Source organism: Poeciliopsis prolifica, unplaced genomic scaffold, assembly GCF_027474105.1.
Source record: "Poeciliopsis prolifica strain line A6 unplaced genomic scaffold, Auburn_PproV2 SCAFFOLD049, whole genome shotgun sequence".
NCBI lineage: Eukaryota > Metazoa > Chordata > Actinopteri > Cyprinodontiformes > Poeciliidae > Poeciliopsis > Poeciliopsis prolifica.
This window is the reverse complement of record NW_026562424.1, coordinates 3,860,604-3,875,245: the sequence shown is the minus strand read 5'-3', so window position 1 is coordinate 3,875,245 and position 14,642 is coordinate 3,860,604. Positions and strand designations below refer to the sequence as shown.

General features: G+C 38.9%; 1 protein-coding gene across 1 annotated transcript in view; it reads right to left on the bottom strand.

Annotated features, from left to right (window-relative positions):
* Nucleotides 1-301: 301 nt before the first annotated feature.
* LOC129377644 (alpha-tectorin-like) overlaps nucleotides 302-14,642 on the bottom strand; it is a 31,176-nt gene continuing 16,835 nt past the window's right edge. The window contains 33 exon segments of the mRNA XM_055057747.1: nucleotides 302-834; nucleotides 926-1,031; nucleotides 1,120-1,184; nucleotides 1,187-1,278; nucleotides 1,359-1,610; nucleotides 1,764-1,924; nucleotides 2,013-2,197; nucleotides 2,390-2,509; nucleotides 2,617-2,894; nucleotides 3,006-3,289; nucleotides 3,377-3,772; nucleotides 5,555-5,751; nucleotides 5,879-6,279; nucleotides 6,449-6,603; nucleotides 6,811-7,409; nucleotides 7,504-8,056; nucleotides 8,269-8,852; nucleotides 8,930-9,506; nucleotides 9,591-9,991; nucleotides 10,234-10,399; nucleotides 10,522-10,617; nucleotides 10,706-10,984; nucleotides 11,109-11,224; nucleotides 11,716-11,739; nucleotides 11,952-11,972; nucleotides 12,183-12,206; nucleotides 12,420-12,443; nucleotides 12,652-12,675; nucleotides 13,495-13,518; nucleotides 13,693-13,716; nucleotides 13,932-13,955; nucleotides 14,191-14,214; nucleotides 14,457-14,480. Coding sequence (XP_054913722.1) covers nucleotides 713-834; nucleotides 926-1,031; nucleotides 1,120-1,184; nucleotides 1,187-1,278; nucleotides 1,359-1,610; nucleotides 1,764-1,924; nucleotides 2,013-2,197; nucleotides 2,390-2,509; nucleotides 2,617-2,894; nucleotides 3,006-3,289; nucleotides 3,377-3,772; nucleotides 5,555-5,751; nucleotides 5,879-6,279; nucleotides 6,449-6,603; nucleotides 6,811-7,409; nucleotides 7,504-8,056; nucleotides 8,269-8,852; nucleotides 8,930-9,506; nucleotides 9,591-9,991; nucleotides 10,234-10,399; nucleotides 10,522-10,617; nucleotides 10,706-10,984; nucleotides 11,109-11,224; nucleotides 11,716-11,739; nucleotides 11,952-11,972; nucleotides 12,183-12,206; nucleotides 12,420-12,443; nucleotides 12,652-12,675; nucleotides 13,495-13,518; nucleotides 13,693-13,716; nucleotides 13,932-13,955; nucleotides 14,191-14,214; nucleotides 14,457-14,480 — 6,422 coding nt within the window. The 3' untranslated portion in view covers nucleotides 302-712.

Sequence of the window (14,642 nt, the reverse complement as noted above, 5' to 3'; positions counted from 1 at the left end):
GATGTTATGCGAAAGTTATGTAATCATTTTTATTACGTTTTATTCTTTTGTTCTACCGCTAATGCATACCTATCAATCTGTCTAGCTATACACATCAGTTTTTCTATTGAGAAAATAGACCAAAAAAGTATGTCTATTTTGCTGAAACACCGTGAGCTTTTATGGTGTCCGTCGATCCCCACCGGCAAGAGCCTGAACAAGTGCACGACTTTTGTGCTGCTTGCCGGTTCCGAGACACAGGCGAAACAGTATCTGATGGGAAATGAAACATCAGGAAAAAACATGAAAGTACACACTAAAATTCATTAGAACTTTTTTATTCATCCGTTTCATAATCAAGTACATGTATCTCCCACCACATAAAACAAAAATTAGACAATGACAAATTATACTTCATTTCATTGAATTTGACACTTCAAGATCATAACTGCAAACATTGAATTATATACTTAAATGTAACCTTTCATCCAACAGTTAAAATTTTATATCCTATCATATTACCAAAAACAAATGATCCAAAAAATACCACAAAACAACTAAAAATTGTATTAAACCAACAAATGGCATAAACACAACAGTGCACCAGATGTTAGAAAAGCAAAATAACTAATGTTTCTCGCATAATGAGTACAAACCAAACCCGAAAATACCTCTTACCTTCATGAATCATAACTAAATTTATTGGATGTTAAAGTGTGATTATTCTTTGATATCAATTGACCAGAATTCTGGTCATCAGCAAACTGACAAGCAGGGTAACAATTGATGCCAGATGGCCTGTACCATCTGACGCCAATATCTTTGGATTCACACTGTTTCTTTGGATTAGTCCACCTATATAAAAAGAGAGATACATAGATTTTGTCAATCAATTGGAATATTAACTTTGTAATTACAAAATGATAAAGATGTGATAGAACTTTACCAGTATTTGGTTGTGCCCCAAGTACCAGTGGTCCAATTGACAGAGCAGCAGAGTCATGGTAAGATATGTCCCTCTTGAACAGAGTGTGGTGACCCGGGTAGCAATGCTGGAAAAAAAATGAAAAGCAGCAACATTAAAGGTGCACAGCTTAAGTAAATACAGTATAGCCACTAAAAGCACACAATAAAACTTACAGCTCTGCAGTTGTTGTTTCTCAAAAGACACAAGTGGACACTGCAGTGCAAGTAAATCTGTGTGTGTTGGTGAAGGTGAACATCCTGAAGGAGAAACGAGACACAGTGGAGACACCGTTCTGAATCACCTCTACGGTTCCATCTTCTGGATTAGGACACCTGTGAAGCAAATGCATCAGTCAGAGTGTCAGCAAGAAGACACTGAATTAAATAATAAAGAACAAGATGATCTCACTTACTGTGATGTAATGAGATCCCAGCGGACAGGGTAGTTTGCTTGGTTGACTGGTGTGGCCCAGCAAGAGTCCAGAACTGTGGCAAATTGGCGTTGATCCACCCCTTCCGTTCGTACCTCCACGTAAAACATCTCATCAACTTCCAGTTCTATGTTTCCATTTGTGCTGAAGGGGAAGTGGAAGCCTTCATCCTCATATGGGATCATCCTCACACGATATGATCCAGTGCCAATAGGAAGCTTTTTCCTCAAAATGCTGCAGAAGAAACATTTATGTGACCAACCAGTTAATTGCATCTGATAAGCTCACACCCAATTTGCTTACAGGGTCCATTGTAAAGAAAAACAACCAACAACTGGTTATAGACATAATGGTGAAAAGAACCACAGGAGAAAATGGTATGATCACCTCTCCACAGGGTTGATGCCCACAGCCATTGACAGAGCCTGAGCCAGAGGGTAAATACAGCAGAAATCCAGGTGAAGATTCCTTTGACGGCTGATCAAACCTCCATGAGGATCCACATTTCCTTGAATAGTGTTCTCATACATGAAGTGGGTTCCATTGCTCTAAACAGTGATATGACAGAATCCAATCAATCAAGTTAAGTAACATATTGGGAGATTTAAAGAAGATGTTCCATCTCATGAATGTTACCCTAAGAGCTGTCCCACACAGATGGTGGTCATTGTCAAAGTGGAAGACGAGTCGTCCGTCCTGAAGAGTCCCATTGCAGGATCTGTCTTGGAGATGGAGAGCACTGGAGTGGAAGCCCGCTTCAAACAGCTGGCAGCGAGATATTGACATGGTGCCAGAACTGCTGGAGCAGTCGATGTTTGAGTCTGCTCACCAGAGGGAGAAACATATTTTGAGGCTTTGAGACCAACAACACAAAATGATGTAGTAAAACTAAGATAATGCTTCAACTTTAGGCACCGACTATAAAGCACCAGCGAACAAATCATGTTTGGAACGTTATTATCATTACAGTTCTTCATATGAAAAACAGAAGATTTAAAGGGTGTTGCATGTACCGTAGCTCTCATTGTTGGGTCGATGATGGTGCTCATCACAGAAGCAGCCGTACACATCATTTTTCTTACCACACCATTCATGCTCTGCACAGTCCAGCTGTTCACAGGGGTCTGTTTCGGCTGAGTCAAATATATCAGAAAAGGCCAAGAAAGTTTCAAAACAAACATTGCATAAAGTTAATTAATAAGCCATTGCTGTGATAATTTATTGAGCAAAACAAGCATACCACAACGCAAAGGAGAGCGCCAGTCAGGGATGCTTAGGCCCAAATTGGTGCAGGTTTTCTCATAAGCAGAGACAGCAGAACATAGCATGCCGTTGGCTGGTGTGTAGAGGCAGAGATCGTAAACACAGGAAGTGAAAAATGGTTGGGGGTCAGAATGCAGGTGACAAGAACTGAATGGGCCACTGGTGTTAGTGATGACTCTGCAGAGTTCTGTGTATTCTTCTATGAAGCTGCAGTCACTTAGTCCATCACCACTTCTCTCATCAGTGGATCCACATCTAGAAAAGTCGTTTGACGTTTAAAAGATTTTAGGAGCAGCAGATATATGCACAGACATTTGCAATTGTTAAAATTTTAGGTAAAGGCAAATAAATGGAGCATGAGCTCACCCTGCTTGGCTTGTCTCTGATTTCCAGCTGTGGCCAAACTGGTTGTCGTTTTTGGCCAAAGTACCATTGGGCAAAACTTTGTCATCTGTGGGATCACCATTGAAATTCCCACACATTCCACTGACTCTGTTCTGGTAGTTGCGGCCCATCCTGACCAGTAAAGTACTAGAGCCATCAAACTGAACTACGACATCAACAGCGTCAAACACTATGTAACTTCCCTGCCTCATCACCTGACCAAAACTCCCTGCAGTCGTGGGAAGAGAAACCTCAGCTCCATTTACCTGTTACGATGAAAGTTCAGAGAGTAAGACCAAAATTTTAGCACAAGAAATCTTGGTTGTTTATCCTGAATTTAAAATAAAGTTTACCTTGACTCTCTTGTTAGGTCCAAGCCTGACAGTAACTCTCTGATGAGGATTCAAGAGGTATATATCAACTGATGATACGAAAGACACAAGGTTGTTTCCTCTGTGCTTGTTGGTGGCCACAACTTTGTACTGAGTTTCATTGTTGCTGTGGCTCAAGCTTTCAGTGATGACGTAGGAGCATGATCCCTGAAAATGAGCAAGGGCTCCATCGAAGGTGATGTAGTGTGGGTCACCCCACACAGTACAGGTAGACATTGCATCATAACAGCCCAACCGGCCGTTTCTGATGGTGCACTCTTGTGCAGGAGTGCATGGTGAGGGACTGCAGATCAGGACATTGGGTGCTCGACATTCACACCGTTGGGAACAACCGTCTGTCCAGAAGGACTCACCGGCCTGCAAGATGAGAAACATGAAAATATTAGGTTGTTTGACAACATTAAGAAGATATTAACCTTGAGGTAATAAGGAAAGCACCACTGCAATGATTCTCTGAAATCATAGTTGTAAAACTGCATCATACAAAACCTAATTCCCAACTTGCCCTTGCCAAGTTTCCACGCCTTCCTATCAGTTAAGGCTTTTCTCAATCACTGGAAGAATTTCCAAAGTGGGTGCCAAACAAAAGATTGCGACTATATATATAGCCTATCCTTGTGCTTGAGTTTTGACTTAAATGCACATAACACCCAAATAGCTTCAGGGCAATTACAGTAAATGTCCTCATGCTAATTTCTGCAAATCTTTGAAAACTTCAAAAGGTAAATAGAAAAGGACTGAATTTTAGTGTTTTTCTAGTCATAGGGAGAACTCAAAGAACTTCACATTATAGCCACATTTACCCAATCATAATCATACTCACTAATGTGCATACATCCAAGAAGATTGGTAACACAATCCAGGAGCACATTGATGTGTAAAAAGTGGAAGCTAGAATTGATTCCACAACCTTAAAACAGTCTGACTGATATTTGTATATATCAGTCAGATATATAGTTTGCTTTCCTTTGTTAGGTTGCATTAGAAAACTACATGCATCAAGCTAATTTTGGACTATCGGCTGCTTCTTATCTGTGTGCCTTTAAGCCCAGCCTCAGCAAGCATCTTCTTTTGTCTTTGTGAGAGAGAACCATCCTCCCATATAATTATCTCAATAGGTTAAAATGACACTTTCAGATTCTAAGAATTTTACCCAAGGAGTCTACTAAACTCTCTTTTTGAAATGCTGTCTTTTGGTTTTGCATTGAGGTCACACAAGGTCAGTGTTTTATAAAGTACTGAAATCTCAAGAGTCAAGTAAAAGTATAGGTACCTCTCCAAAATATGACTTTGGTCAAAGTCCAAGTCACTGACTGAAATGTTACTTGAGTTAAAGTCTTAAAGTATCTGAAATGTCTTGTACTTAAGTATGGAAATTGCTGTAAAAATGGATGTACTCAAGTAATGTAATGAAAAGTATAAGTGTTTTTTATAAACTTGTCAAATACACTTTAAATAATGTACACAACCAAGTGCAGGCAAAATTAAACCTGCTAATAGATAAACCTACAGGCATCATTTAGTTAAGAAAATTAGGTGCTTTACCTAAACAAGATTAACTTAACCTGCTTTACAACTGAATCAGCTTCTTAGTAAACCCTCCAGCACAGAAAATACAAAGTTTTTGTAAGCCTTAAGTTTTCCCTTTCAGTAAGGTCAGTGCTGAAAATGAGAAAAATAAATAGTCAGTAACATGGAGGAAAAAAAGCTGTTATGATTATGGAAAGACCAATCAACCTGACAGTCATGTTTTTGGACTGTGGGAGGAAGCCGGAGAGAACCCACGCATGCAAACTCCATGCAGAAAGACCCCAGGCCGGGAATCGAACCCAGGACCTTCTTGCTGCAGGGCAACTGCGCTACCCACTGCGCCACTGTGCAGCCCAGTTCGGAAATATAGTGAAGTAAAAGTGAAAGTTATCAAAAAATTTCATACTCGAGGAAAGTATGAAGTACTCCAAGATATACTTAAGTAGTGAAGTATTTTTACTTTGTTACTATACAGCACTGCACCAGGTGACATTATGTGTGAGTTGTTTTCTTGAAATGCAGCACCTCAATGATGTTTCATTCTTCAAAGTCATTCAGTCTTGATTCTCACCTAATTTACCAAGAATAAAGTAAACTGAAATGACCTACATTGAAGTAAAAGCCATCATGCTGACAGCCACAGCTTTCCACAGGCACACAGCTTCCTCCACTCCTGGAAAAACCTTCATCACAGAAACATCCCTCAGAGCAAACATGGTCGCAGGCAGCATCAATGCTGCTGGCACAGGTGTTGCCACAGTCTGTTCCACACAGCTCATAATGGCTGTTGGCTGGGCACTCAAGTCCTGAGGAAAAGAAGGACAAGTTGGTTAAAACAAGCTCAAACATAGGATATCACATATTTTGAGAGACTTTTGAGGAAAATACTTTTTTGATTGAATACTTAAATAGCACACTGCCTTCCATACTTACTGCAAGTGGTGTTTTGCCTCCAAGGGTAGACTCGGACATTAGCAGACTGACAGGTACTGACATATGTCTCTAGAGCCCTGCACAAAAGATCACTTCCTCGACTTCCCGACACGCAGACATCAAAGACGCAGTCACTGAAATATGGAGCTGGATTCACTTCCTCGTGGCAGAAGCTGAAGGGGCCGTCAGCTGCCTGGATCACCTCACACTGGGCCCTGGCGGATCGATCATCGTTGCATTGTGCGCATGAAGAGCCACAGCCATCACTGCAGGTGTAGTTCCCAGGAACCTTCCAAGCTGCCCCAAAAGCATCTGCTGAGTTGGTCAATGCTCCACTTGGGGTGTGGAAGTCATCATTTCGATTTCCATTGAAGTTTCCACAAAGTCCACACATCTTTCCTCTGATCAAGATAAAAAAGACTGAATCAAAAATGTTGAACACTTAATGACAATGAAACAGACAATGATGATATTCTCTTTTAACAGTTCTAAAAAAATGCATTAATTCGATAACTATAGGATTGAAGAAAATTATATTTAAATTAAAGCTGTAAAGATTAGATAGGCTACCTGTAGCTTGGAGGGACAGAAATGGATACTGTGCTACTTCCATCATACATGACGCTCAGTCCAAACTCTGTATTGACAAATGTTTGAGATCCACTTCCAAAAATTGAAAGGCTTCCATTGAAAACAATTGGCAGATTTCTTGTTATTCCATTCACCTGTGAAGAAAAAAGCTTTTTCACACAACTGATATTTCTGGACTATTACTGATGTGGACATTAAATAACTGAACATATGTTTGGTAATATACCAAAAAGAAATGTTTTGGCTTTGAAAAGTAGTTTAGAAATCACTTTTTTCAAAACCACATCAGATAAACAGCTTTAAATATGTAGCTATCTTCCATCAAAGACAGCGTAGCTTACCTCCACAGTACCCCTGTTGCCTCTCCACATACGCACTTCATAGCCCAAGACATCAACAAAAACTTCAGCCGTGATAGAAACTGGCAGTCCAAACCACGGTTCGTTCTTTGCTTTCACAGAAAACTGATGAGGGTTCAGAGTATTATTGCAAACTGTTGCCAGAACATAGCGGCAGGTTCCTTGGAAGTCGTAGGCCTTGCCATCAAAGGTCAGGTAGTGAGGGTCTCCAGAGGCAGAGCAGGTACCATGAGGGTTGGGATGGCAGCCAAACTCACCCCCCACAACATGGCAGGACTCCTGAGGTCCACATGAATTTGGGGAGCATTGGACTACACCAGTTACACCATTACAGGTGCAAAAGCTCTGACATTCTTCACCATCCCAGAACTGTTCACCAGCTTGCCGATAGCGTCCATCATGAAAGCATCCACAGGATGTCGGAGGCACACACTGGTTACCATTGAGGACAAACCCATCATTACACTGGCAGCCCTCCTGGCACTGAGTGTCACAGGTGAAGGGGAAGGAGAGGCTGGGGCAGGAAGACGGACATGAACTTCCACAGAGTTCATAGTGGCTGTTTGATGGACAGGTTAGTTCTGTTGGGGGCCACAAAAGGGGAAAAAAGTAAAAAGTCATCATGCATGTGTTAATTTCAAAGGCATTTTTATAAAATGTGGTTCTAGAACTTACCACAGCCAGTTGCATTTCTCCACTGTCCCAGGGACACACCGTTATGTTGACACATCAGTGCATAATCTCGTAGGACCTCACATAGTGTTGATGCTGGATCACTGGAACCCTGGAGGATTCCTACACATGCCTCTACCTGCTGCCATGGGTTCACTGTAGCCCAGCATGATGTAAATGGTCCAGTGTGTGAAGTAAGAACTCCACAGTAGTCACTGGAATTGTAGTTGGTTACAGAGTTACGAGGTCTGTTTTCCACACAGTGATCTGCCAGGGAGCCATCTCGCCAACTGTCCCCAAACATCTGGGAGTCACTGACTAGAGTACTGTTGGGTGTACGGAAGTCGTCATTCTGGTCAGCATTGTAGTTTCCACAAAGTCCACCTAATAAACCACTGTAGACACCTGGTGCAGTGACACGGACAAAGTGAGGCCAGACAGTCTGCAGAGTTACACCAAAGGCTGTGCGAAGGATGACACTGTGAGTGCTGCTTTGGAAGATGCGGATTCTGTTGGATCCAGAGCTGAACGGCAGTCTGATCAGCTGGCCATCAACCTGTAATACATAAAAATAAAAATAAAAAACGTTAGAAAAGATTTTGGAGAGCTGTTTTGATTAAACAGAGGCTTAAGATTAAACCACTAAGGATAATCTCACAATATGCAATATGTACACAAAGCTTCATAAAGTCGTTTTGATAACATAGTTGTATCAAGTTACATGTTATCTATTTGTTTTATTGGCAGAAAATGATTTCTGTCACTTACCTTAACAGTGCTACGACTTCCCATCTCAACAGCAACTTGTGTTCCCTCTGCCTCAAACTTTAGCACATTGGAAAAACCTTGTGGCCCCTGTGGAACTTTTTCCACAGTGACCATGAAGTGCGAGTGATGAGAGGATCCCATAACTTTGGCAAGGGTCAAGCGACATGCTCCTGGGTACTGGTACATCACTCCATCAAATGTCTGATATGATCCTGGTCCTCTTATCCAACATGTTGCAAAACTGTTTGGTCTGCACCCTCTTACTCCATCCTCCACCCTGCAGGACTCATGTTGACCACAGCTGTGAGAGCTGCAAGTCATGGAGCCATAGCTACATGTACAGCGCCTCCCACAGTCTGCATCCAGTATGACAGTTTCTCCTGAGCGGTAGTAGTGACCCTCAAAGCTGCAGCCACAGTCAGCATGAGGGACACAGACCCCTCCACTCAGGAGGTAGCCTGAATTGCAGACACAGCTCTCTTGATTGGGCAGGGGGCAGTTGTCAGTGGAATTGGGGTTGACACATGTAGACGGACATCCTGTACCCTGGGCCTCAAAGTGGCTATTGGCTGGGCAGGGGATTTCTAAACACAAGAAACATTTATTTTCAAACTCTCAATATTTAACATCACTGATGTTGTAAAAAAAAATGCAGGCATACCACAGAAACCAGAACTCCGCCAGCTTTGTGGCTGGATCCCATTTTGTTGACACTGACTTGAGTAGACATTTAGGGCTTGGCACAGAATGGGTTGATATCCTCCACCGACACAGAGATCATACACACAGCTATCCACATAAGATCCTGGAGCAAGTTGTTGATGGCATGCAGCAAACGGTCCTGTGCTGTTCTCAAGAATACCACAGTGGGCAGAGTTTCTGTACAGTGATGTCTGAGCTGCTGTGCAGCCGGCACAGGCCAGACCTTCACACTGAGGATCACAACCAGGCTCATCATCACCAGATGCTTTCCAGCTGTTGGCAAAAACCACATCAGAGCTCACCACTTCACCCTGACGGGTTCGAAAGTCATCTCCAGGGTGATTGTTGAAGTTTCCACAGAGTCCACAGGTGCTATTTTGGTATGTGTAGGGCACACTGATACGGACATATAAAAACCTGTCATAAGACACCATCAGCCCAAAGTCAGTGCTGACGATCACAGAGAAACCTGACTGATAAACCTGGATAGAGCCATTTCTGAGGGAAAACGGAGTTGTTACAAAGCTTCCATTAACCTGTAAGGATGGCAACAAAAACATAATTACAAATATAAACAAAAAACAGGGTCTATATTACAGAACATAAGAGGGTCCTGTTACCTTGGCCTGACTCTGACGTCCTTTAACCAGCTCAATAGTTTCATCATGAACAAAGACTTTGACCAGTTGGGTCCATGAAACATGAGTGCTCCCCTGATGCCCGTTCTTCCCCTCCACTCTATAGTAGGGCAGTTCATTCTGACACTGCTCTGACAGAACGTAAGTGCATGTGCCTTGAAAGTGAAACACTGAGTTGTCAAAGGTGTAGTAATGTGGATCTCCACTGACGGTGCAGGTTCGTCTTTGTACTGTCTGGCAGGAGTACTGAAAGGCTGCTGGCCGACAGATTTGGGAGAAGGAGCAGGGATTGTAGGAGCATTGCAGCCCTGCTCTGGTGCAGGTGCACTTCTGTGCACAGGTGCTGTCACTCCAGAAAGAGTCGCCAAGTTGAACAGGTAGACCTTTAAGCAAAAAAAGAGTATAGGTAATTTTAAGGCTGCTTTAATGATATGTTAGTTTGTGGTATTTCAAACATTACAGTTATAATGAAAACAAAGAATTAAACTGAAGAGATTTTTCAGTTTCAACACAGTTATTTTAATAACCTTATTGTTCTAACAGGAAACAGATTGAAGTTTTTTCTCATTTCCATGATACATATGTTCATTTTTATAAAGTACCCACAGAGACTCTGTTCTCCTACCATTAAAATGGCAGACTAATGATCCATGATCAACACGGAAGGCCCAGCGACCGGGTACGTTGACATTACTGCCAAGACTAAAAGCTGAGTCAGGTCCAGTTGCGTTACTGGAGAATGATCCAGGGATGGTGAAGTGGTGAGAGGAACTGATCGTATCATATCCAGCCTAGAAATTAAATGTGCACAAGTCAATAAATTGTTATTTTTCAGAGAAATTTACATTTGTTGGGACCAAGACAAGGCAAATAAAACATATATTTATAGCAAGCATTTATTTGAATATCTAACCTGTACATATCTTGATGTAGAGGCTATTGACCCGTAATTCATCAGCACAAATGAATATTGGCCATTGGTAGTCAAGACAGCCTGACAGGTTGTTTGCTGGGAAAAATAAAAATATATTTATTGAGAATGAATTTGAAGAAACAAAGTATTTTTGTTTGCACACTGCTTTAAACAGATCACTTACTGTTCCAGTCATTGGATAATAGGCAACTTCATGCCATGTTGCTATGAAGATCCAGTTGGCCTGAAAGTTAAGTGCTGGGAAGTATGTGTTGATATCCTGTGTAACTTGTTGGAGAAGAGAGCCACTGGTGTACTGAACATAGTAGATATCACCATTGCCTCTGTTGTCTAAATCAGTCCAGAACGGAGCAATGATGTCTCTGGTTCCATACATTGGAAAAGGTTGAGGAGAATAACTATACCATGGTGAATCAAAGGTCAGATGTCCATTGTGGTTCACCTGAGAAAAAGAGCTCTAAATTAGGTCTGACTATTGATACACTTTTTGTAAATGTTTACATTTTGTCTTCATGATTACAGTAAATAGGGAAGTGATTGGAAGTACAAGACGTCAAGTAACATACGTAAATCTGAGAGTAATATTGTCCGAAATAGCTAAAGGTTCGTAGGAGTGAAATTGTAGGTGAGCTTCCATCATCTGAACGAGAGCTTGTTGTTCCAGCAATTGGGTAGAGGGGTCCTAGAAAGTACAAAAGATTTTACCTGATTAAATCACTCTTTTCTGGATAACATCAGACTAAAAGTGTCAATGTATAGTCTCTAGACAGACAGGCTGAAAGTCAGATTGATTAGTCAATGTAAGCTTTCAACAAATCCAGATTCTGAAATAAAGATATTTGGGCCTTAATTTAAGAAAGTTAATGTCAATAAATTAGATGTGTTTAAGTTTTAGGGCTCATTGGTATGATAAACAGTTTTCCAATATAATGTGCAGGTATACTTTGGATAATAACATTAAGTTATTATTACAAACCTGCATATATAAAAAAAATGTTTTAAAGACATAGAGACGTATACACACACAGACATTTATTTAAATATACATATACACACAAGGATAAAATTTGTTGGTACCACTCTGTTAATTAAAGAAAAGCCCACGTGAAAGTGGACAAAATTTTAATATTATGATTTCTTGAAAAATAACTTAGTCCTAAACTTTCAGCTCACCTTGATGTTGAGTTGTCACTCCAGCTATAGAAACAGACATATTTAATATTAATCTTACTGACATTAATTTGTCAATAATAAAAGGCTGTTTTTGTGTTTCAGATTTAAACCAAAACATTCATTGGAATGATTAATATATTTTTGATAGGATATATATAGTTCTGAATTTTTACCATTATCCATTAATACTTTTGAAAATAAATATATCTTGGAAAATAGGTAAATTTTCAGCTCACCTTGTTGAGTTGTCATTCCAGCTACAAAAACAGAGAATATATTATTAATGAACAGTAATTTAACTAACACCAATAATAATTGACATGTTTTTTGTGTAGCAAGGTTCAACCAATTCCTTTTATTGGAATCACTGACATGTTTACAATGTAACTTGAAGTTATGATTATTTACTATAGTATAAGAATAATAATAGGGGGAAGTAAACGGACAGGTATAAATTTTCAGCTCACCTTGATGTTGAGTTGTCACTCCACCTATAGAATCACAGATATCATTGAACATTAAATTAAGTTAATGTTAATATAAATTAAAAATGACTATTTGTGTAGTGAGGTTCAAACCACCACTTTCATTTGAATAATTGACATGTTTTAAATATAATTTTGGACTTATGATTATTTACTATTATATATGTAATAATATCATAATTTCTTGAAAAAGAGCTTAGTCCTAAACCTTCAGCTCACCTTGGTGTTGAGTTGTCACTCCAGCTATAAAAACAGAAAGATCATTGAATATTAATTCATGATAATTTGTGTCAATAGAAAAAGACCCGTGTAGAAGATTTAAACCACTACTGAAATGTATAAAACATTTCAAATATAATAGGCAGTTATGATTGTTATGCAATAATAATAATGAAAGGTTAATCATAATTATATTTTGAGGTAAGAGCGTAGACGTAAACTTTCAACTCACCTTGATGTTGAGTTGTCATTCCAGCTGCAAAAAGACACAGATGTCATTGAACATTAATTTAACTAATGTCAGTAATAAAATACTTGTTTTTTGTGTAGGAAGGTTTAAACCACTACATTCATTGGTATGATTAACATTTATCCATTGTAATATACAGTAATGATTATTTGCTGTTATCTATTAATAAGGACTATAAAAATAGAACAAAAAAATTCCTGAAGAAATTTAACCAAGGCCTGTAAAAGTGTGCCCGTCAGTTGGAAACCAGTGATTTCCTGCTAAAATTAGCATCAATGCAAAGCTTCGGTAACAGTTACTAAGTACCATGTGGAGAATCACAAGTATGTTGACTAACATGGACTTGCACCATTCAGTATGTTAAAATTAATGCATAAGCTAAAATTAGCCAAATGCTCATGTTAGCATGAATGGTGAGAGTAGCTTGTGGGGTATCACTAACATCTTGTCTTACATTCACTTCATCCATTCAGTAAACTAAACATAGGTAATGTATAAGAAATAGCTAAAATGATTATTTTAGGGAAAAGGTTAATGCTAATTCACTACCTAATGCACTACCTAATGCACTACCTTGCATACCTTAAAAATGTAAGGTATGAGTTACATTTTTCCATTGTCATATACAGGCTAATATTATTGCAAAGCCTACAGCTGTGCATTAACCTGAGAGGAATATTGAGACATTTATTTTGAAATTTTCAGTAAGCTTCATTTTAAATTGTCAAACTAATCATATGTGTAACAGTGGTTGGGTTAAACCAGTTACATACTGGCCAAAATTGGTTGTGGAACAATAGACATTGTATTAAATTGTTAACTCACCTTGATGTTGAGTTGACATTCCAGCTATAAAAACACAGATATTATTGAATATTAAATTATGATTAATAATATCAATTCCTATGATCATGGCAGTGACTGCCCATAGTGATGCATGGGGAGAGCACTGACTGCCTCCCATGGATTGCTATGGCAGGCCCCAATACGTTTTTGAAAGATAGGTCTAAATTTTCAGCTCACCTTGGTATTCGGTTGACATTCCAGCTATAAAAATACACAGATAACATTGAATATTAAATTGACTTTAATGTTAATTCCAATTAAAAATGACTTATTTTATGTAACAAGGTTTAAACCACTACTTTCATCGGAATGGCTAACATTTTTCAAATAAAATATGAAGTTATGATAATCTGCCATATAATAATAATAAAATGCAATCATTTCTTGAAAAAGATATGCATAAACCTTCAGCTCACCTTGGTGTTGAGTTGACATTCCAGCTATAAAAACACAGATATCATTGAACATTAATTTAACTAATGTTATTAATAACAATAAGACTTGTTTCATGTGTAGGAAGATTTAAACAGATACATTCATTGGTATGAGTTACATTTTTCCATTGTAATATAGTTATGATTATTTACTCTTATTTATCTAATAATAAAAATAAAAAATAATAATAAAAATAATGATAGCAGGAAGTGAGTGGACAGGTCTAAAATTTCAGTTCACCTGGATGTTGAGATGTTACTCCAGCTATAAGAACACAGACATCATTGAGCATTAAATTAAGATCATTATTGTCAATTAAAGATTACCTGTTTTCTGTAAAGAAGATTTAAACCACTACAGGAATGGCTATCATTTTTAAAATGTAATATGCAATCATGATTATTCATCATTATGTGTGTCATAAGAATAATAAAAATAATATCTTGAATTAAGGATTATGAAAATAGAATAAGTTCTTGAAAGATAGCTCTAAACTTTTAGCTCACCTTGCTGTTGAGTTGACATTCCAGCTATAAAAACAGATATTATTGAATATTAAATTGCTGAGCTAATGCTTCACAAATATACCTACACTGGATAAACTTAGCATCTATGTGGGCAAAATTCACCAGCTGAGCACAGATTTAGATAAAACATCTAACAGAAATGTATGATTTTAATATTCAACAAGC